Below are 24,207 nucleotides of genomic sequence, written 5' to 3' on the forward strand. Positions count from 1 at the left end.
ACATTTCATTTGTAAATGAATGGATCAGAGTCTGGAGGAAGAGTGGAGAGACACACAGTCCAAACCGCTCGAGGTCTAGTGTGAAGTTTCCACCAATCAGTGATGGTTTGGAGAGACATGTCATCTGCTGGTGTTGATCCACTGTGTTTTATCAAGTTTATATCAGATTTAATTTTCCAGTAGGACTTGGCACACTGCCCATATAATATTACAATTTTATGAGACACTGACTTTTAAAGGGTTTTCATTGGCTGTAAGCCATAATCATCAACAATAAAATAAATAAACACTTAAAATAGATCACTCTGTGTGTTATACACCTATATAATATATGAGTTTTAATTTTTTTCAATGATATTACATTTTTTTTTAGATGCACTAGTATTATGCGTCTTTCGTCATATCGCACAGCCCTAGTTATAAATCAGTGTCTATAGCTATTACATACTGGCACAGAGCTACAGTTCCATCTGCAGGTTCTTCAGAATATGACAATGCCCTTCTTCTTTAATACTGTAACACAGAATACACCTCTACATGTTTTAGATTAAGCTAATTTCACGTTTACATTGTTGAACCCTCACTCTGGCTCTTATATAAATGTAGTTATAGCTACATGACGAAGTGAGCAGCTGTGATAGATCATGTTAGATCATGCAATTTTAAATGGTTATGTTGGTTAGATATAGGATTAGATTATATTGCTTTGTGTTTCAGTAAGTTAATGTTCTGAGTGCTGCTGTGAATATATGAATGGACAAATGCTGTCGCTGTTCAGCTAAGCTACATGTGAACTAGCGCACTTTTGTTATCTTAACTGTTCAAGGTGATTTCTCCTACACCGTGTCCATTCTATGGCACACGAGGTGGGCGATGCGTTGGCTGGCGTCCAGTCCCGCAGTCTTACGTCCCCCTCCCCCTCCCTCCTGGCAGATGGACCACGCAGAGCCGGAGACGGACGCACAGTCCTTGGGCAGCACCGGCTGGCTCTTCGACCCCCGCGACTCCTCAAGGCCACCCAGCAGCGCCAAGTACGAGACCACCATATTCTGAAGTGGGGGTACAGGTCTAAACCCAGGCCCCACACCTGTCACACCCCCCCCCTTTTTTTTTTGGCTTCCCAACTTGACCTAAACCCCTACAACTTCAAGTTTAACTCCAACTTCTTCTACTACTTCTTCTTCTTCTTGCCCCCTGAGAAAACTTTATTGCCCTGTGCCTTCTCACTGTGATTTGTAGCCTCCCTCAGGGCAAGATCTGCTCCCTGCACTTCCCCCAAACTTCCCAGAAACCCCCCAGAGACCCCGTTTAAATCCCCCGGCCCTCGCCTGTGCAGCCCACTACTTCCACGTCCTCTTCTACAACGTTGAACTGGGTGCTGGATTTCCTGGACCATGCCCACCAGGTGCCCTCCTTGAAGCATAATTGTTCCGTCTCGATCGGACAGCCTGCGCAATCGCCTCTGAATCGCAGTTTAGCCTGATTACTATTAATACTATTATTATTGCGTTTTTCTTTTCTTATTTTTATTAAAATCACAGTGCTGAATGTTTACGGTCCAACCTCTCATGTCAGTGGGTTTCGCTGTGGAGCCTCTCGAAGCCTCTGAGCACAAACTGTTAAAGTGTAGCTGTTAATCAAGTCTTTTCATATCATGTAGATACAGAAGATACCTGTAGCATTTATATCTTTCTTCGTTTTTTGTTTTGGCTTTGACATGAACTTACGGACAACCTTACACATTGGCGAACGATGGCGAACGTTGGCGTACGCCGGCGAACGTTCCTGAGATCAGCACAGCAATACTGCGATCATGACCAGTGTTGAAACGTTGAAACTACCAACCAGCTCATCACTATTAGCAGATGCAACAAATGTAGAGTAGATGTCCAAAAAAAAAAAAACAACCCCAAACACACAACTCTGCAACAACCCTAGCACTGTATCAATCCCTCAATCCTTCAATTCCTCAATCTCTCAATCCCTCAATCTCTCCGTTCCGCCCCTGATTCTTTCTAGCTTGACCCACATTACCGTAGCCTTTAATTTAATGTCTTCACCACAGTGTGTGCTGTTCTGCATTCCCAATTCACACCCAGTGCTTCCTCTGTCTTACCAGGCGTCTGCAGCCGTGAGGGCCTCTGAAGAGCACCAATTCCAGTCTAGTCTGGGGTTCGAAAAACAATTTGCAATAATTCACGAGTAAAGCGGGAAAACAGGGTGCAGGCTTGATCGAGCACTAGGTGTCCATTCTGTCCACTGTTTGCACTGTTTTAACTGTAAATTTGAACATGCAAAATCATGACAATGTCGTTTGGCTGCATCGACCATCCTTGTTTTATCTGCCCTATGCCACCAACCACCCCCACCCCCCCCTTTTGCCCCCTTTACTTTAGCATATATGTAGCATCACCAGGGCTATATGACTTAAGTGTGGTAAAAATGCAGCATGAGTTTTTGAATTCGAGTCGACTGCGGTCGATTCCTCGAAGAGTTCCAAGTGAAAATCGTGAGCAGTTTTGTATTTGTATTCTTTACATTGTAACATCACTTAGTAAATACAGTATTTGTGTATATCTGTTCAAGCTCTTTTTGATTGCTGGTTTGCTTTGTGAAAGTGTGACCTGCTTACCTCAATCAGGGACTTGCAGCAGATGGTGTTTTGACAGTTTTTTGTAATTCAGATTAAAATGCGGTTTAAGGATCCCATTGTGAAGTCAGTCATATATAAAATTAGAGAAAAAACTAGGATAAGATCAAGCAGGAGAGATATTCAAACAGACACTCAAGTCATTCTATCAGACAAATACAGACCAATACAGCCAAGTGAACAATTAGACACCCTTTTTGAACAATATTGAGAGATGTAAATGATATAACTAAACATATATATAATAAAGAAATGTCAATATACATGCTTTACCTACTATGAAAAAACAAAATCAATCTTGCCTGGCATTTAATTGCGTTGCGTGGCAGGTGCCATAGTTGGTAGGAATCTTAAGCGATAAAACAACCAAAAATACTATATACAAGTTGGTTAAGCTCACTCACTTACATAAATAAATAAACAGTTAAATTATATAATTCAGTTACATCAGTCTGATATGGGAATCTGGTACCAAACTTTGTATATGGAAAACAGAGTTTCTATTGATGGGCTATTGGTAGACAAACAATTTACTTCTACTTAGTTTTAATTTGTATTAGATGTTGGGCTGTCCTTGTTAGGTGTTCCAAAGAAGAAAATAGTATTTCTATTAATCACACATTACTTTTAATGTACATGTTTTGTCACATTTTCAAATAGCCTATGTAAATTATGTGTTTAGTAATATTACCTCCATGTTTCAATATTGTTCAGATGAAAATCAATAGCCCATATTTTTAAATACGTTCAAAAAGATGGAAGTTTAATGGGGTGTCAATTTCAATTTACTCACCACTGTATAAAACAACTCAGCAACTCAAATTCTTTAGGAAACCTGCAAAATTTTGGCTTTTCTATAGACATTTTTATTTTCGTTCACTTAAAAAAAATTGAATTTAATTCAAAATAGGGCTGCAACGAACAGTCGATAAAATCGACAAGGTTGATTTTTTAAATTTGTTGACTCCAAATGTTTGTTGTCGACTAATCGTCAATTAGTAGCACCACACAAATTACTGGGGACAAAAACACAATGTTATAGACATTATAAACAAACACTCAACTCGGCCTGCGTCTCCAAAATGTCCAATCACAACAGATTTTACACTTCCACATTAATTAATTAAATAGACCATATTCTGGACATTTGAAGGACATTTAAATCGTTTTTTTGAACCAATAGTGAAAGCTAGAAACAGGAGCCGCAAAAACATAATCAAGTTGACTAATCGATTAATCGGAAAAATAATCAGCAGATTAGTCAACTACTAAAATAATCATTATTTGCAGCCCTAATAAAAAAAATAAAAAATAAAAAACTCTTAAAAGTAGGTTTCTTAAAATAACCGGCTTCTAAATAGAACAGCAGTATTTCTATCTATATTCCATGTTGCTGGTCCTCTTTTGTTGTGTGTTCCTTGCTGTGAATGTTGTGTGTGCGGTGGGCTGTCGTTCATGCTGGAGTTGTCCTGTCCCTGAGGCCGACTGTTAAAACCGTGCTGGTTCCTCTGTGACTGTGTTGCATATCCTCTCAATCCTCAAGTCTCAAGTCTCCTTGATCACCATTATTACATCATCCACACGCCGTCACTCGCCATCAGCCTCACGTTTGATCACCATCGTTGGTTTGCTCTCGTTTCAACACCCACCCTTCACTGACCACCACAACCACCACTTTAGTCGCTGTCCATCTGAGATCACATCATTACATTGTACTACTATATGTCAGCTTTGTATGTTTTGCTTGACATTGTGTTCTGATGTTTTCAAATTTTGTATTTTTAAGAGCATTAGCGTGTATTATTATTACTATAATTCACCTTTAAAAAAAAATAGATATATATACACAAAGAAATTCACTTTTCTGAAATCCAATATTTCTTCCTGTGTAGCTGACTCCGCCTTTCAAGTTTCCGGACACCAAGGTGTGAATAGACGAGGAAATCAGGTGAAACGTTTCGCGTGAGTGAGAGGAAAAAGCGATGCCACTCAGTGGCACTAAACTGCGGCATGAGGAGAACGATCCGGTACGGTGACGACTCCTGTTATGAGCTTAGAAAAAGGTCACAACTTAGAGGATTTGCTTGCAAGAGATGGGCCTGTGCGTATCGCGCCCACTGTTACACAGCCACAGCATGCTAGTCTTTTACAAGTCTGAATAAACACACACTTAAAACACAAACACACACACACACACACACCAGACCAGTTACTTCACTCCAAGGCGTCGGTGAACTGTGTGGAGGAATCGTGTGGAAAAACTGAAGAACTGGTGTAGCATCCTAGTATTGAACACTGTGTGGACAATTGTAATATTTTGAGAATATATCAAAGTTCTATCCCCTTTAAACTGGGGTTTATATATTGAAATATATTATTTAGATATATACAGGACACCCAAACAACATAAGAACGTGAAATACTGACTGACTGACTTGACTACAGCAGATTATCATGTTCATTTAGGTTAAATGCACTAAAAAAAAAAAATTAAAAAAGGTAGATTTTACAGCAATGCTGTTTTACATTTACTACTTATTCCGTTCACTACTTTAAAGGGCTGCTTTTAATATTGCTTGGATGGTTCGTGTTCAAGCCAGAGCCATTTAGAGTAAAGTAAAGCCTGAAGGAAAAAAGAAAGATCAGCAAAAATCAGCCTCCTTAGTAAATCAGAATGAACTGCATCTAGAAAATGACAAATCGATGTTTGATTACATTCTCACACTGTGAATCAGCAGAAAAGCAGCACATTATAGCTTTCACCTTAGCGTATTTATTTATGCTTATCCTGTGCATTTATTTCACTGACTTCTAAACCAAAAAAAGAAAAAGAGTAAAGAAAAGAGGAGAAAAAATAGAGAGAAAATGCCTAATCCCCTCACCCCCACATCCCCACTGACACTGTTCTTTACCAGTAGCATTTATACATGTGATGAACAGGTTTCTTCCTAAAGCCTGAGAGATGTCTTGTTATTTTGTTTGCACTACGTAGTTGGGTATAATGATGATGATGATGATGATGTTGAAAGCAGGGATTTGTTTAAAAAAAGAAAGAAAAAAAAGGAATATGTTAAAAAAAGTCAAGGTGTGTTTGGGAGCTATGTTTAACAAACAAAAAAAAGTATATATAAAATCATATTTATCTAATTAATGCTTCCTTTCCCCAAAATGTTCATGTCATGTAACATTTATTTTCTCAGTTAGTTGATGAGTCACGTCAATATCAATGTCACTGACCTAATAAAATTTACGGACATTTTCCTTTTTGCCTATTCAGCCATTTATGATCATTATGATTCTTGCAGTCTTCACATTTCAGGAACAGTACAAAACTTTATTGGGGGAGAGTTAAATTATACAGCTGTAAATAGTCATGGAAACAGTCACTTGTTTGATGTTTCAGCTTAAATTTGAAGTACAAAACTGAAAAAAGGCAATAAAAACAAAACACTAAGGGTTGACAAATAACTTGTTTCGTATGTAATTTTTGTTATCCTACCTGATGACTGATTACCAACTGGATGAAGCACAGCTGGACACTGTTTTGAAGAAAACGTCCACCCAAATGTGTGTGTATATAAAAACTAAAAATATCATAATATAAAACAAATAAACTAAATCACATGTGGCTGCTGATTCCTGGGAAGCAGAATCCATTTAAACCATCTCTGTGTGACGTCTGCACTTATTATTTAGTGGAGTCTTTGTTTGAGAAAGGAGGAGGAGGAGGAGATCAATCAAACAGCACAGCAGTTCATTCTATCGATCCGGACGAGCCATGCCGGGTCTAACGGAGAGCATCATTGGCCGAGCAGGAGGTCTCATCATGTGTGGGCCAGGCATCATTTGCATGTGTCCACCCATTGGTGGTCGCATAACTGGTCCTGCAATGAACGGAAAACAAGTTGAATATGGGTCATTACCCACACACAGGTTATTTGGATAAACTTGCACTACCCAGGTTTCATAAACTTTTAACCAATAAATTTCCACTAATTTTTTCATAATTTTTTTAGGCTTTCAAAGCACATTTTCATGACCAGACATGGACAACAAAACCAAAAATCAACTAAAACTATAATCGAAATTGATTATAGTAGGCCTAAAATGAATCCGACACACAATCTTTAACAGTAAAAGGTGTGTCAGATCCTGAGAGCTCCACTGTGTAGGGCTAAATAACTGAATTAAAGGCCTGGAAATTGCTCTTTTCAAATTCCATTACTTTTCCAGCTTTTTCATGAGCCCTGACAAATACATGTGCATCTTAAAAAATGTTAATATCATTGAAAAGTTACTTAATTTCAGCAATCTATTTTAAGTGTTTATTTCTTTAATTGACTATAAGTATGGCTTACAGCCAATAAAAGCCCAAAAATCAGTGTCTCAGAAAATTAGAATATTATATAAGACTAATTGGTACTTTTGGCAGTGTGGGCAGTGTGCCAAGTCCTGCTGGAAAATGAAATCTGCATCTCTATAAAAAGCACAGTAGATCAAAACCAGCAGATGACATGTCTCTCCAAACCATCACTGATCAGTAAATTTTACATTTCATTTGTAAATCAAGGGAGCAGAGTCTGGAGGAAGAGTGGAGAGACACACAGTCCAAACTGCTTGAGGTCTAGTGTGAAGTTTCCACCAATCAGTGATGGTTTGGAGAGACATGTCTGTCATCTGCTGGTGTTGATCCACTGTGTTTTATTATCAAGTCTAAAGTCAGTGCAGTTTTGTTTTCCTACAAAATCTTACAGCACTTCATGCTTCCCTCTGCTACTGACAACTTTAATGGAGATGCAGATTTAATTTTCCAGCAGGACTTTTTGATATAATATTCTAATTATTCTAATAATATAATATCTGAGACACTGATTTGTGTGTTCACACAAGCCATAATAATCAACAATAAAATAAATAAACATTTAAAATAGATCTCTCTGTGTGTAATAAATCCATATAACATATGAGTTTTCACATTTTCAACTGAATTATTGGAATGAAGTAACTTTTCAATGATATTCAAATTTTTTGAGATTGAAGAAAAAGAAATGTCACCCTACCTGGACCACCAGGCATCATGGCATGTGGAGGGGGTCCCATCATAGGCATCATTGGAGGACCACCCATTGGAGGGGCTGGTAGCATGCCTGGCCGGGGAGGTCCACCTTTAGTGAATGAATGAATGGTGTTAATATTCTATTTTACAAATACTCTGCTTCAGTTCAAAACTGCATTTACAGATAAGCCTAATTTAATGCATCCCCACAGAAGCCGGACCCGGGTGAGCTATCTCCGCTGGGTCGGTGCGCTTGTGTGAAAGCTGCTTTCGAGTGCTTCTAAAACCAGTGGCCTTGGGTTCACTTTGAATGGCTGCTGGTTTAGAGGAAACATTATGCATGGCAAAAAATGCTGTTGCTCAATGCAAGTATTTTTATCCAATACAAATGATACAAAAAAGCAATCAGCTGAAGCGTTTTATGAAAACAAACCAGCGATAACTTCTTCCCAAACAAGCCCAGAATATGTGAAAAGAATTATATTTAGACTGCTTAATTCAAGCAATAGGTTAATAAAAAGATAAACAAAAGTATATCAAAACTTGCTAAAACATACTGGTCGGTTTTCAGACAATTATTTCATTTAGTTTAGCCAAATAATTTAATTTCAGTGAATTCCTACACAATATAAAATATTTTACTTTGATTTTGCTTACAGAGGGCATTTTTATAACATAAAACATCATCACTTATGTCTGGTAAAATCTTGGTAGTGAACAATATATAAAACAAATGTACTGCAATGTTTACCCCAATATTCTGCATCTCTAATTCACATTAATTCAACACCTGGTATTGTCACGCATTTATAGTTCAGTGACAGGCTTCACTTCACAGCCTACAGCTGTTATTTATGGAAAATAAGGCAAACATCCTACATAGAGATAAAATTACGCTCATATTGTAATGAAAGCAAAAAGTAATTAAAGCAAATGTAGGTTATTTCTCCCCTCAAGCCTTTAAATGTTCTTTTTTTTTAAAAGAGCTATAAGACTCTGTACAAACTACTCATGTTTTTCTTGATTACAAAAAATACTGTTTTCAACCCTCCAAATTCTGTTTGCAAATAATATGGCATATGCCACATACAGTGGCAGATTTTTTTTAAGACTACTAAATGCCACTAACAATGAAATATCAAAGCAATTATACACTTATACACAAAAGGTTTGGAAAAAATATGTAATTTGTCTCACAGTTGTATTATTAAAGCACTGATTGGTCATTGATCATTGCAGGACTAAAATACTCTAAAATGCTGTTAAGAGACCACTTAAAAATGATGACTTTCTTTGATTTTACCAAATTGAAAACCTCTGGAATATAATCAAGAGGAAGATGGATGATCACAAGCCATCAATCCAAACTGAACTGCTTGAATTTTTGCACCAGGAGTAAAGCAGCATAAAGTTATCCAAAAGCAGTGTGTAAGACTGGTGGAGGAGAATATGCCAAAATGCATGAAAACTGTGATAAAAAAACAAACAAGGGTTATTCCACCAAATACAGGTTCCAGCACTTACTGATGTTGGGATGTGGGAGGAGAGATCCACCAGGAGGAGGAGCACCAGGGAACGGCGTAGGTGGGATTTTCCCCTGCTGGAACGCAGCCGCTAGAATGATATCCAACACAACATACTTAATATGTGACAACTGACATGGGTTCAGACTGTGTTTAAAAAAATAAATAAATAAATAAAAAAATACTTCATGAGACATGATTAAACAAGAATGTGTGGATTAGAAATGAAAATTCGCCCTGCTTCTTCTTTTTGAGTTAGATTACACAGCAGTTTGTACAGTTACTGTACTGTAAACATGTAAAATAAATACTTCAATATATTAATTAAGACTTAAGTCAACTTAAACTCATTTCCATGCATACTCTTGGGTTCAGCAGAGTACAACACAGTGTGAGAGAGTATGTTCAAGTTCACGCATGTGCACATGTAATCTGAACAAGGACTCACTTGTTTTGTCTATAAGGCTCTGCGCCTGCTCCTCCATCCACTTCTGATAGTAGTCTTTAACATTTTCTTTGTGTTTGCGACCGCTACAGTGAGTCTTCCTTACTGATGGCTGCAAAACACAAAATTCAAATCAATTAAAGTCAACGACAATTGCACAGAATTTCATACTGTTCCCACGCATCATGCATAAAAGGTTTCTAAAGCTGTAAATAGGTCTCCAAGTCCTGCCTTTAAACAGCTTCATCTATATGCAACCACTGGTGAAACTGGTTTCCAGGTAGAATAGAAAGAAAGAAAGAGAATTCCCTAAAAAGCCTAAATGCAAATGTAAATACATACAAATTAGTTACAGAAATAAATCCTGCTGTTTCAGTTCAGGGGAACCAAGAGACCAAATTTTCCAAAAGCACTTTTTTTTGCACACCCATATATCCTGCTGTCCTTCACATCAGAAGTACTGAACAGCCTCCAGTTTTTTTTTTTGTATGCTGATGAATTCAACAGTAAAACCAACAATACACATTTAAAGCATATCCAGGATACCATCAGTCACTTTAGGGTAGTAAGTAAATTGTAGTTTTTAAGAATGCCAGTTACTATGAATTTTAACTGCAATCTCGTGTACCAAGACAAATATTATGTACCGTGAAAATGTTTAGATACTGTGATATAATATTTTTGCCATATGTATTATGTTTTGTGTAAATCATTATTTTAATTAGTTCTGGACTATATGGCCAAAATTTTATTACAATATATATGTCTTCTTTTGGGTAATTACGGTATAATTCATAATGCATAGAAAATGCATAGAAAATAAATTAAAGAAATTAAGAAAAACATTGAATGAGAAGTTAAGTCCAAAACTTTACACTGCCTGGCCCAAAAAAAAGTCGTCAACTGAATTTAAGTAAGTAAATGATGTGGGGTTGATGCTGCAGTTGGTCTGCAGGTTTAGGTTCAGCAACAGTATGTGCTGAAAGAATGAGGTCAGCTGACTCCCTGAATATGCTGAATATAGACCAGATTATTCCATCAATGGATTTTTTTTCCCTGATGAACATGGACACATTCCAAGATGACAATGTCAGGATTCATGGGTCTGGAATTGTGAAAGAGTTCAGGGTTCAGGGAGCATGAGATCATTTTCACACATGGATTGAGAGAGAGTTCACCACAGAGTCCAGATCTTAACCTCATTGAGAATATTTGTGATGTGCTGGAGAAAGCATTGAGCAGTGGTCAGACTCTACCATCATCAATGCTGCAAGATCTTGGTGCAAAATTAAATAAATCTTGTGATTGCAGAAGCTCACAGTGAATGCATGTCACAATCAAAGCTGAAGGTGGTCCTAGAAAATATGGTATTTCAATTTTTTGGGGGGCCAGACAATGTAGTTAATTAGCCAACCTACTGTATGACCACCCAAAGTTAAAGAATGCAGTAGTTTAAGTATGATCAGTGTATAAATCAATACTTACCGAATCATGTGTTAAATAAGTATCACAGTAGTCACAGTAAAACCTGAAAGGGAGGAAAAACATGCACTGCATTATTAACATATTCAGTTACAGGTAATAAGGTAGAGTATATTGTTTAAGGTAATTGTAAGCAATATTTTATATTTTACTAACGTATTCTCATTTATGTCGTAAATATTGTTCTCTGCATACTGTGGGAGCCTGCACCCAAGTTTTTTTATACTCACCTGTACACCTACTTGTACTTTGTGATGAGAAAATAAATCTGATTTAATTTGATTTGGTTAAAGATTCTGGTTGTGTTAGCAACCAAGCTAAATAGCAAGTTAGCAATATAGCTAACAACATTCATTTATACTGTTAGGGTAGGTAGCTAGCTAGCTTAGCTAACTGAATTTAAACATTACAGCTATTTTATGTGGAACTGTGTGACATTATTGATCACCAGTAGGATTAATTTACATTTTTATCTACCTAAATACAAACTTATCTCCAAAAAAATAAAATCTGGAAGGTCAGTTAGCACAACAATAGAGGAACACAGCAGCTACACTATGCTAACTATAACCGGCAGCTATGCTAAGCTACACTACTATTATTTAGAATATCGCCGTTTTTAAGCTTTTCTGACATTAGTACCTCACAGAATCCACACCGTATAACAACCTCAATCCCACTATACTGCTATATCCGCTATATTTGCTAATAAACACGAAATAAATCGCAATAAACTCACTTAGGCATCTTCACACACACACAGCCCGCCGCGCTGCTCCGGATCCTCCGTCTGAACACACTGTAACATAAAGACCGCGCGAGCGCCCCCGGCCGGCGTGGCTGAGTTAACTAGACAGTTAGGCGAGGCGGAAGGCTGAAGGCTGAAGGGTGCGTCTCCAACCGCTGCCTCCTCCCTATGTAGTGCACTAGCTACATAGGACACATAAATAGTGACTTTAGTCAAGTCAAGTCAAGTAGTTTAAAGAATAAAAAAATAGAATATAATTGAAAAGTTACTATATTTCAGTAATTCAGTTCAAAATGTAAAACCCCTACATTATATAGACATATTACATTTAGAGTAATCCATTTTAATTTATTTTATTGTTAATTTGTTATTTCTGGCCTGCAGCCAATGAAAACCCAAAGTCAGTGTCTCATTAGAATATAATTATGTAAGACCGATTGGTACTTTTGGCAGTGTGCTGAGTCCTGCTTGAAAATGAAATCCGCATCTCCAAAAAGTTGTCAGCAGAGGGAAGCATGAAGTGCTGTAAGATTTTGTGGGAAAACAAAACTGCACTGACTTTAGACTTGATAATAAAACACAGTGGATCAACACCAGCAGATGACATGTCTCTCCAAACCATCACTGATTGGTGGAAACTTCACACTAGACCTCGAGCAGCTTGGACTGTGTGTCTCTCCACTCTTCCTCCAGACTCTGCTCCCTTGATTTACAAATGAAATGTAAAATTTACTGATGATCAGTGATGGTTTGAAGAGACATGTCATCTGCTGGTGTTGATCCACTGTGTTTTATTATCAAGTCTAATGTCAGTGCAGTGTTTTCCTGGAAAATCGTACAGCACTTCATGCTTCCCTCCGCTGACAACATGTCAGCAGATGACATGTCTCTCCAAACCATCACTGATTGTGGAAACGTCACACTAGAACTCAAGTAACTTGGATTGTGTGCCTCTCCACTCTTCCTCCAGGAATTCTGGTCGAAAAGCTTGCATGGAATTATTTATCTTATACAGCTCTGGAAACAAAATAAGTAAATGATCAGTTTATCTGATTTTTGCTATTTATAGGCATATATTTGTGCAAAATGAACATTGTTTTATTCTACAGATTATGGACAACATTTCTCCCAAATTCTAAATAAAATATTGTCATATTGTAAGAGCATTTATTTGCAAAAAATAAGAAATGCACAAAATAACAAAAAAGATACAGTACTTTCAGACCACAAGTAATGTAATCAAAGAAATCAACAATACTAATGTTAAATCAATATTTGGTGTAATCAAGAGGAATATAAACTGACCTGTAATGCCAGGAGTGGCATAAAGTCACCCAAAAGCAACGTGAAAGACTGGTGGAGGAGAGCATGCCAAAACCATAAAGAAAGCTGTGATTAAACAGCACTACATGTTTTTGTTGTTTTGATAATTTCTTATCCTCTGCAAATAAATGCTTTAAATGTCAATACTAATTTAATTGGAATTTGGGTAAAATATTGTCAGTAGTTTATAGTACAAAACCATAAATAACAATGTTAAGTTTACTTAAACATATAAATAGTGTTAAATCAGAGAAATGTTCAATTTTGAAGTTATTTTTTTTCTATAGGTGTATATTATAAAGTATCGTACATATACATTTGCTAAAAAAGCACATTCCTGATTCAATACTGCACTTATTATGAATTTATTTACACTCAAAGCTTAAGTTTCTATGAAGCAGCTGAATATGTAGTTCATTAAACAAGTCAACTGTGTTTAAGGACAGAGAACCACAGCTTTGCTAACATACAGCATATAGCAACCTTTTTTTTTATTTTGGGAAAATAAAAGTTGTTTCCTTTACTATTTGTTTGTTTTATATGCCTTCATGAATGAAAATAATAATAATATATATAAATATATATATATATATATATATATATATATATATATATATATATATATATATATAAATAAATAAATACACACACACATATATATATATATATATATATATATATATATATATATATATATATATATATATATATATATATATAAATAAGTAAAATACATTTTGTAAAAAGGCTGATTATTTAAGGGAGAAATGGTCGACATATGGCTATTCATTGGAAGGACCTTTTGGATAATAATTATTATTATCAGGGTTCTTGCACCATTTAAAAGTCTAATTGAATGCTTGTTAAGACATTCTTAAGACTTCAAGAATCATAATTTAATACCCAAAAATCTATTCATAATTTCTTTGGTTCTCTCCCCGGTAACATTAGCTAGCTTACGCTAACATTAGAATGTTAGCTAACTCTCTGCTAATGTTAGCTAACTCTCTGCTAATGTTAGCTAGCTTTCTGCTAACCATAGTCCTATCCCTGGTAACGTTAGCTAGCTCGCTTTAGCTAGCTAAAGTTAGCATGTTAGCTAGCACGCCGCTAACCTTTGTTCTATACCTGGTAATGTTAGCTAGCTCGTTTAAGCTAGCTAAACTTAGGATGTTAGCTAGCTTGCTGCTAACATTAGTATGTTAGCTAACTCACTGCTAATGTTAGCTAGCTTTCTGCCAACCATCCCTAGTAATGTTAGCTAGCTAGCAAGTTAGTATGTTAGATAGCTCGCTGCTAAAGTTAGCTAGCTCTTCATAAATCTTAGTTTTCACTGTTTTCCCACCTGCATTAAATGCACCATCTAAAAATGTAATACCTACAGCAAATTTACAGTTAATTCAAGACAATTTCAGACATTAATTATCCAGATTTTAAGGACCTGTAGGAACCCTGATTATTATTATTATTATTTTAATTTGATCTAAAATCTTTCTCAATCTCAAGAACGCTTTACTACAAAAACACACACAAAAAAACAAACAGCCAAACAACACAGTTTCCCAGCAGGACACAGGAGAGTTCTTAAAGTACATTCAAGTACAGGATGGAGAGGCATTAACGCACAGCTCCAGAAATGTCTGAGCTGTGACGCTGAGTTACTCTGGCAGCGGTTTATAGAAAGATCTGAGCGCTGATATTGAGTCACTCCGACAGCAGACCATGGAAACAGTCAAGCTACGAAGCAGAACTGCTGTGGCAGCGAAACTGAGAAAACAAGCCCTGATTTACAGTCCCATAGATGTAATGTAGAAATACAGAGTCAAAAGGCACAGAACATCCTTTTATTTTATTCGATCAACCATTTAAATCATTCAACTCAGGTTTTAATCACTTCCATCTCCACAGATATATAATAAAAGCAGCAGTCAGTCATGTATACTGCTTCTTCTTCAGACTAGATTAACAACAGTAGAGCGTAGAGATGCTCATGGACATCTTTCATCACCAAAAGCAATGCAGGCCAGCAAATACATTTGGCAATACAGTGTAATAAAATACAATATAAATCTTCTCTTTCGTCTAATTTCCATTTAATATTTTAAATAAAAGAATGTCTTACAACTTTTTGACTTTTGACTGTACTTTGGGTAAAATCACTTTCAGTCAATGGAATTTCAGAATAAAGAAGCGAACAATACAAAACAAAACAAAATTATCCAACAATATAAATCAAATGAAAATGATGTACAGAAGCAGTCAATCTGTGCCAGCGTACTTCCATTGGAAAAACACATATACAAACTTTTTTTTATAGGCAAGCTTCTCATTTGCTTGGGTACTGTTTGTGTTGAACATGACAATTTCACGACTAGACAGTTAGTACAACTTTACTTTCTTTGTTTATTTAGAATTAGATACTTAACAGTGTCTTTAGACACTGAGACAAACTACTAGACCTTTTTTATGCTTGTTCTAAAGAAAACGGCAATAAACATTGAAACGACGAATTAAACTATGGTTATATAGTAGTTCTCATATTTTTTAACAAGGAAATACTCAGATTTCTGGGTTTATTTAGTGGCTTGTGCCAGTGGCATCTTGTCAGCAATTTTCATAGCCCTCTGTTTGAAGTTTGCCTCTGAATAATCTCAGTTTAAAGAGTCACGTGGCTCTAACACTTCCCCTTACCTACTCCTCTAGCCTAACAAGAATAAAGACATTCTACCCCTAGGTGTGAATGATCAAAACAGAAGGTTAGGGCTAAGTGGTAGTGCCTAGGGCTAAAATCTCTATTATTGTATGTCCATTAGGGGTGGGCAATATTATATCGTATACAATATATCGTGACACAGAAATATCATGATATTAAAAATCCATATCGTGATAATAGGGCTGTTCTGTCTTAAAAGTAGTCTATTATTTACTGTGAAGCTTTAGGTGTATTTATTGTATAATTGTTTTAGTTTGCAGTTTATATGCATGCACTAAATATTCTGCAATATTTTTTGCTGCATTATATTATTTTATGCTATATTATTTATTTTGCCACATTATGATTATTCTGTTATACTATTATACTATATTCCTGAAATGAATGAATTATTTTAGTTTTCCTATATCGCCAAGTACTTAGTTATCGCAAAAATACCCTGAAATATCGTGATATTATTTTAGAGCCATATCGCCCACCCCTACTGTCCATTATTTATATAATTTTTCATGTAAATCAAATGTTTGCATTTCTAAAGCTGACTGTGGTAAGTCGTTACACAGGCCTTTTTCTTACTTTTAAGCAGGCTGTCCTTGAATACATTAAAGAAGCCCTAAACCGCCTAATTTTTGCTCAAATTTGAAAAAGGCTAAAAAAAAAAAGAGGAGGGTGAGTTTGGGAGGGGCACTGGGTGATGTATGGGTTTAGGGGCTGGGCAGGAGGCAGAGCTGATTGGCAGAGTGTGCCTCTGATAGCGGTGAAACACAGATGGTTGGACGTCAGCATAGGGGCAGGTTATTATTGATTGACTGATCTGCATATTGTGATGTGTCCGCGTACTAAAGTACTTAGACACATCATCCTCGCCTATAGCACAGTTGAACCCGAGAAGAGGTGCAGAGACAGAAATTACCACAATAAAATTGTTTATAAAGTTTTTTTTTTTTTTTTTTAAGCAGGACTGGTATGTTTTATTTGTTCAAAGGAACACATTTCAGCTATTAATGGGGAAAAAAGTATGGTTTAGGGTTTAGTGGCTCTCTAAGGATCTCTGCAGAAGCCCAGTTTGATTGCAAGATGTCATATTAGATGAGAATATATTCATTATTTCTTAGTAGAAGAAACAGTATGCTGTTCAAGGAGAAACACAGAAAAGCAATGCTTTATTCTGTCATCTAATTACTCAGTATAACACAGCAGAACTTTATTTTTTCCTCATAAAAATCTGAATTCTAACTCTTCTTCAGTGTCTATTCATCCACAACCCTGAAGGTTTAAAACAGTCCTCTGAAATCTGTGAAAAGGTGCTTCATTTTGAGCTTTCAAAAAAAAGTCTTAAAAATGAATCCACTTTGTTTCACACTGCAAACAAACTAGATTCCGTCTCATTTGGTCTGAACAAAGTTTTCGTGGTTCACATCCTTTTTGTTTTGCTTTGGAGCAAAATGAAAGTCTGAAAAGCCAGCTTGAACAAGTTTGATGTAAAAGCAGCCAAAGAAGCACGTAGAAAGCCACTTTAGTCAAACGTCATGATTATTAAAAGTACAGTGATTAAATAAATCATGAAATCAGTGGAAATGATCCATCTTCTGTCCAAATTTCAGTCCTTCAGTCCGATATATACATCCACCAGCCCAGTGTCTGAGGCCCAGTGCGGCTCTGAATGCACCATCTGCTTCTTCAAGAGGCTCTCAGAGGTTCGACTTTGGTCCAGTGTTCACAGGAATGGCCCTGAGCTCAGTCCGCATGCACAAGTACTCGCCGATGACCGCCATCAGAGCAATACACGCCACATTAACCAGCCACCACGACAGGGCTGCGGGGAGGTGAGCATTATAGATCCAGCAGCCAATCATGTGGAAGAAATGAACTGTAACTGTGAAGTCCAAACACTGCTTCCCACGACGGATGAAGAACCACAAACCCAAAGCACTGATGGAAAGACACAGAGACAAACACATATTTTAATACAACAGCAACAGATAGAGAAAGAAAGAGAAATAAAGAGACAGCATTTTATTACGAGGACAAGGCCACAGGTTTTCAACATGCACACTAAACAGCACTTAAAAAGAATAGCACTCACCATGTCAGCGAGTTCAGAATGAAGGCCATCATAGAGAGCCGTCCTTGTGTGGTTGAAAAGCCAAGAACCTTCAAACAGAAAAACATTTTAAAAATGGATTAAAACTGATTAAGACATCACAAGTCTCCAAATGCACAAGTACCACAGTTTGGAATAAAGATCTTTTCTTAATTTTGTCGAACTTATTTCAGAAAATACCTTACTCCTTACTATTTTAGCATTTATTCAGATGAAATCACAGGTAAAGCAAAAATTAATTTTCAACTAATAAAGGTGTACTCCAGTCAGGTTTAGAACATATGGAAAATGTGGAATCTATCTGCGTAAAATTATTACTGCAATTTTGCTCAATGATTATAATGTTTTTATATAATGTTCTTATCTATTAATTTCTCTAAGTTGTAAAAAAAAATATATATAATCTCACAGGAAATTTATGATTAAATAATTATAATAATATACTCCATCGTTCTGGATCTTGTTGGAACAAATAGTGAGCATTTTATGGCGTTTTATTAAGAACAAAATACACTGCCTGTTTTTAAACTACAAGTATTTTTCCTAAGCATATTGCTTTATGGGCTTCAGTTTGAAAAGTTTTTTTTTTTTTTTTTTTTTTTTATATCAGCATTAGATTGATATATATAAATAAAATTCAATTATATTAGTTGTGTCAAGCACTTAAAAATTAATTATAATCATCTTTTTTTTTTTTAATGCTGCTAGTTTCCTGTATTTTTGAAAGGGGGCCGGTAATAAAAAATGTAGATAATACACTAGAGCTTTTTTTAACCGGCAAACACTTTTTAAAAAACTGTTTGGTACTCTGTTGTACCGAGACATTTCGTTTGGTGGCTTTTTGGCATTTAATTTCGATACTCAGCCTTACCGATTATCGGCATCATTCCAGGATTCCCACATCGGTGCATCCCTTATCATGTTTATAGTGTTAATAAGAAAATAATCAGGTGACTAACTAAAGTGACGATACAAAACACAAAGATTACAACAGATTTTTTTTGGGTCACAGGACCAAATCCTGCTTAAACTCACCTCATAACTGAAGATCTGATCGAGTGACCTGCTGGTCTGCACGAGCCCATCCACACCCGCCAGCCACAGCCCCAGAAAGCTGTAGTAGATGCACTGCATGAGGAGAATCTGGGAGATGATGAGGACTGGATCCCAGATGTAGCTGCGGAAGTGACTTGCCATCTCTGAAGAGCAGTAAAAGCTTCTAGGTCTTCAGGAAAGATCAGCTGAAGGTCACAATCAGCCTGGAGGTATGATTTCACTTTGTCGCCCAAGCTGGGCACTGGGGAAAAAAAAATATATATTTTACTACTACTAACAATCATCTATGGACAAAATGATTAATGCTACAAGAGCTGAGTCATTGTCAGAATACTTTTGGTCATATTAAGAAGAATTTACATAAGACAAAAAGCAATATTTATCCACAGTTTAATCACTTTTAATTTCTTGATATGCATACGTCCACCCTGTAATGGCAAGCAGCACAACAAGGTGGACAACTGTAGGGAAAATTGGATAAATTACATGGTTGACATTAAGCTACATAATTTCATGCGTTCCTGTGTAGGTTTAATATAGTCTTCAATATTAAATTTACAATGTAAAAAAAAAAAAAAAAAAAAAAAAAAAAACATGAAAATAAAAAACACAAACGAGAAAAAAATGTATGTCCAAAGTTTGTCTGGTTTTGTAGATAATTTAGAAAAAAAAAATACAATGTACTTGAATGTAAAAGTTAGAATTTCTCCTAACGTGTAATAATGTGTTCCTTCAGAGTAAATGTGAAAAAAGTTGTATTGTATTGTATAGACATGTTATATTGATATATTGACAACGTTCTTGAATGTCTTGTATGTTATGTAAAGTTTCCTGTTAATATCAGGTCATACAGAAAAAATTATCTGATACAGGTACATCTAAAAAAAAATCATCATTGAAAAGCTACTTTATTTTAGTAAATCAGCTCAAAACATGAAACTCATATACTATATAGATTGTATTACACACACAGTGATCTATTTAAGTGTTTTTTCTATTGTTGTTGATGATTATGGCTTACAGCAAATTAAACCCCAAAAATCAGTAAAAAGTAAAAGTCTTTTTTTTTTGCTAATTATATTACTATTAAATGTTCTTGACTAGGATACAAAACTGTTATAAAACAACTAATAAAACACTAATGTTACACTATTATTAATGACTAAGATAATAGCCATACTGATAATAAAGCTCGTATAAACTACTACTTAATCGTACACTCACATGTGTTTGCCATTTGCTTTAAACGTGTGACAGACATTTATATATATTTTGTTGGACCTGGCAACCCTGTTGGTTTATAAACTTGTTCATTGGCTGGTTCATGGTCTATTCTGATGGACAACAGCTCTCAAATAGTGTTATGAGCAATAAAACCTTTAATAATAAAGAACAAAAATAAAGATATATGATGTCTTTTGTAATGAATGCAGGGTCTGAAATAATTAAATGGATTTTATAGTAGAATATTAGACTTTTCTGTGCATTACAGACAGAAAACAGAATTTGAGCTCCATCATCAGGTCTGAAAGGGTTAAACAGACGTTAGCTAGACGTTGTCAGTACCACGTAAGTTAGATAAACAGCGTTATCTGAAGGTAATACCCAGATCAGTCACGCGGTTCTCCTTTAAACCCAAACCAGGAGCAGATCTGACATGATCTAATCCGCTGTTAGCTGAACTCAGCTAGGCTAGGCTATGTTAGGCTAGGCTAACTAAGATCGAACTACAGCGCTGATATCAGAGTAATATCTGTATAATAACCGGCTGTACAGAGCGCGGGGTTACCTGTAACACTGCCGACATCTGATTAATAAACCCGGAGACCCGAAAACCTCACAATTCAGCCCAAATTTACACCCACAGCCGCTCCTCCGGTTACACCACCATATCAACAACACAGCTCCAACAGTGCACCACTCCGCCTGACCACACCTTTCAAAATAAAAGCTCAGGAACAACAGGTTAGGCCAGCCTTTCGAAATAAAAGCCAATTAAGCACGTATTAGGCCATCCTTTTAAAATAAAACATCTGTAAGAAGGGGTTAAACCAGCCTTTCAAAATAAAAGCTCAGGAACAACAGATTAGGCCAGCCTTTCAAAATTAAAGCTCATTAAGCACGTATTAGGCCATCCTTTTAAAAATAAAACATCTTTAAGAAAGGGGTTAAACCAGCCTTTCAAAATAAAAGCTCAGGAACAACGGGTTATACCAGTCTTTCAAAAGAAAAGCTCGGGAACAACCAGCCTTTTAAAATAAAAGCTCAGCAACAACAGGTTAAATCACATATTTCTAAATAAAAACTTTTTAAGCATGGGTTAGGCCAGCCTTTAAAAACAAACGCTTATTTTAGGCCAACGTTTCAAAATAAAAGCTCATTAAACCCAGATTAGGCCAACTTTTCAAAATAAAAGTCCATTAAAATCAGATTAGGCCATCCTTTTAAAATAAAGCTCAGTAAAACGGGTTAGGCCAGTCTTCAAAATAAAAGCTCAGGAACAACAGGTTAGGCGAGCCTTTGAAAATAAAAGCTCATTAAGCTTGTATTTAATCAAATCAGATTTATTATCACATCATAACAGTACAGGTACGGAGCCGCTAAGGTGACATCATTTAAAAAAAAAATGCATGGCCACGACTTATTAAGGCGTGAGAACTAAATCCTAATATGTGTCAACAACTGAAGTTGAAGTGTTCTTTTCATTATTTTAAATTATTCTGCATTGTAGATTAATACTAAACTATGAAGAAAACATATGGGATTATTTAGTAAACAAAACAGTGTTAAACAAACTAGAGTATATTTTATATTTTAGATTCTTCAAAGTAGCACCTTAGATTAGACAGTTTTGCACATCTTGGGTGGATTTTTTCAGTCAGCTTTATGAGGTAGAGTCACCTGGAATTCAGGCTTTCAGTAAAAAGCTGTGCTGAACTCATCAAGAGTTAATTACTTGAATTTCTTGTCTCTTAATGTGTTTGAAAGCATCAGTTGTAAAGTAGTGAAGAAGCAGAGTTACAGGTATACAGTGAATAGCTCTATATGGCAAAACTACTAAAATAAGTAAAGAAAAAAAACTATTTTAAGAAAGGACGGTCAGTCAATCTAAAAAAATAATAGTAATTTTCAAAGTAACCACCAAAAACATTATGATGAAACTGGCACTCAACAGGACCGTCACAGTACAGAAAGAGCAAGAGCTTCCTCTGTTGTACAGGATACATTTATTAGAGTTACCAGCCTCAGAAACCACAAGTTAACAGCTCCCCAGATAAGAGCACCTAAATGCTTCACACAGTATTTTGGTTTAATACTTTTACGCTGACTTCAGAAGGTGTGTCCAACTTTTTAAAATCCTAATCCATTCTAATCTGATTCAGTAATCTTTCTCTACGGCTATTGTGTTTAATTAAAGAAACAAAAGATAATTAGTGCTGTATTTTCAAAATTATAATTTGTACAATTTTAAGAGTGTTGCTTTACAGGCATTTAAACACTGTAAATCAGCAAGTCCAGCAAGTCTCTGCTTAAGTAATCAATCTAATAAAGCTTTGGACTGGAACACAGAGTTCCCCGAATGCCAATCCAAGAGCCAAAAAAAAAAAAATAATCATGCTATTGGAAGATTAATGCACTGAATTAGTAAATCTATCAGCTCAGTAAATGAACTGTGACAATCAAAGTCACATTACATTTTTGTGACAACAGTAAAAGTGATTTACAGATTAGTGCAGTTCATTTTTCATTTTAAAATGAACACAATCAATCATATTCTTTTAACCAAATCTGCAGCCAAGTTGTGTTAGACACAAACTACTAACGCCGTTACTTTTTTTCAGTAACGAGTAATCTAACTAATTACTCTGACTGTAACTATAACGCCGTTACCATTTCCGACACCCCGTTACTGCACGTTACTTTAGCGCTCTATGAACTTTGCCCTGGTTAACCCCTCCTCTTTCCGGTGAACTTGAGCTTCTGGTTGCTGTGCCTGTTGTTTGGCGTGGTGAAGTGAGGCACGATTGTGAAGATTTGCGTGCTCTAATTAATTCAGTGATTGCCGTGGACAGGCCAAGTTCCGAATTAAGGACGCCCGACCTGACCCGAGGACCGACCCGAAATCGGGCTCCTATTTTTATTTTACATAAAGCTCTGGTGTGATAATCAGAATGTTGCTAAGTAACCAATTATTATTGTTCACTAAAGCGAACGAAATAGCGAAAACTGAAAGTGAAAACACATTTGTGTTAACTAAATCTAATAAAAACGGTACTTAAAAGGAAAAAACGTAACTATCTCGAACTGTATTTTGTGTTTATAAAACTAACTAAAACGAACTGAAATTATTGATAGAATACCCTCATTTTCGTGTTTAATTTATTTATTCCACTGTTGTACAGTGGAATTGTACAGCGGGCGGTGTTGTGCCGAGCGCGCGGCACCTCGTGGTCCGTGGCATTAGTTCTTGTGTAAAGCGCTCGAGCTAGCCGCAAAATACGACAGAAAACACTGAGAAACTGCAGAATTATGTATGGGATTACAATATGCGTGCGAAGCAGATGAAAGAGAAACAGGAGATACAGTGTGTGAGAACATTTACCTGTGAGTAGCTCATACCAGAACAGGCAAATCTCTCTCTCTCTCTTTCTCTCTTTCTCTCTCTCTTTCTCTCTCACGTTTCTTAGACTGATCTCTCTGATGAGATGTTTGAAACCTAATAAAAACTAGCAAGCCCACCCTAAAAACTTACTGAACAGAAAAAAATAAATACATAAAATTAAACTATAATAAAAATGAAAAATGTAATCACGTAGCTCTGGGCGCACGTGAACGCCTCCGCGTTTGACTTGCAGCATTGTGTGTAGCTGTTCTTAAAAATCATTTAAATTAAATAATAGTTCTAGGCTTTTATGTTACAGTGTTAATTAACATAATTCTGATCATATTTCGCTCATTTAATCAGCCCAAAAACAGACAGTTTATGGGGCGGGTCGGGCTCGGGCTCATAATGACAGTTCATGGTTCGGGCTTGGGCAGAACGTGCACGGGCTATAGGGTTGGGTCGGGTCGGATTTTTTGGGCACGATCTAAGCTCTATTCTCTT

General features: G+C 36.2%; 3 protein-coding genes across 10 annotated transcripts in view; 1 reads left to right on the plus strand and 2 right to left on the minus strand.

Moving 5' to 3' along the window:
- Positions 1 to 5,911, plus strand: part of anks1ab (ankyrin repeat and sterile alpha motif domain containing 1Ab) — a 53,135-nt gene extending 47,224 nt beyond the window's left edge. For 2 of the 8 annotated variants that reach the window (XM_022675559.2, XM_022675561.2), the window contains one exon: positions 4,543 to 5,911. In XM_022675559.2, the coding sequence (XP_022531280.2) occupies positions 4,543 to 4,581 (39 nt within the window). In that variant the 3' untranslated portion in view covers positions 4,582 to 5,911. Of the gene's footprint in view, positions 1 to 826; positions 2,710 to 4,542 lie in introns of those variants that run through there. The other 6 variants (XM_022675557.2, XM_022675555.2, XM_022675560.2 and 3 more) reach the window with 4 other exon arrangements.
- A 52-nt stretch (positions 5,912 to 5,963) lies between these two features.
- Positions 5,964 to 11,995, minus strand: snrpc (small nuclear ribonucleoprotein polypeptide C). The gene is made up of 6 exons (XM_022675564.2): positions 11,896 to 11,995; positions 11,160 to 11,202; positions 9,678 to 9,786; positions 9,231 to 9,320; positions 7,711 to 7,815; positions 5,964 to 6,534 (listed from the first exon to the last, which is right to left on the minus strand). The coding sequence occupies exons 1-6, from the start codon at positions 11,901 to 11,903 to the stop codon at positions 6,410 to 6,412; spliced, it is 480 nt and encodes a 159-aa protein (XP_022531285.2). The 5' UTR covers positions 11,904 to 11,995; the 3' UTR covers positions 5,964 to 6,409.
- Positions 11,996 to 15,057: 3,062 nt separating this feature from the next.
- Positions 15,058 to 21,070, minus strand: sys1 (SYS1 golgi trafficking protein). The gene is made up of 4 exons (XM_007234283.4): positions 20,890 to 21,070; positions 19,080 to 19,341; positions 18,027 to 18,094; positions 15,058 to 17,872 (listed from the first exon to the last, which is right to left on the minus strand). Exons 2-4 carry the CDS (start codon positions 19,239 to 19,241, stop codon positions 17,632 to 17,634), a joined length of 471 nt encoding a protein of 156 aa, XP_007234345.1. The 5' UTR covers positions 19,242 to 19,341; positions 20,890 to 21,070; the 3' UTR covers positions 15,058 to 17,631.
- Between the last annotated feature and the right edge of the window lie 3,137 nt (positions 21,071 to 24,207).

The sequence above is a fragment of the Astyanax mexicanus genome, chromosome 5 (assembly GCF_023375975.1).
Source record: "Astyanax mexicanus isolate ESR-SI-001 chromosome 5, AstMex3_surface, whole genome shotgun sequence".
Lineage (NCBI taxonomy): Eukaryota > Metazoa > Chordata > Actinopteri > Characiformes > Acestrorhamphidae > Astyanax > Astyanax mexicanus.

Bases quoted from the DNA above. Each gene is read 5' to 3' on its own strand.
- snrpc (XM_022675564.2), bottom strand. The intron at 9,787-11,159 runs GTAAGTATTGAT...TGTGTTTTGCAG, and splicing joins CTTATTTAACACATGATTCG to CCATCAGTAAGGAAGACTCA. The intron at 9,321-9,677 runs GTGAGTCCTTGT...ATATCATTCTAG, and splicing joins GAGCCTTATAGACAAAACAA to CGGCTGCGTTCCAGCAGGGG.
- sys1 (XM_007234283.4), bottom strand. From the start codon at position 19,241: ATGGCAAGTCACTTCCGCAGCTACATCTGGGATCCAGTCCTCATCATC. The intron at 18,095-19,079 runs GTGAGTTTAAGC...TTCTGTTTGAAG, and splicing joins ATCAGATCTTCAGTTATGAG to GTTCTTGGCTTTTCAACCAC. The intron at 17,873-18,026 runs GTGAGTGCTATT...TCTTTCCATCAG, and splicing joins ATTCTGAACTCGCTGACATG to TGCTTTGGGTTTGTGGTTCT.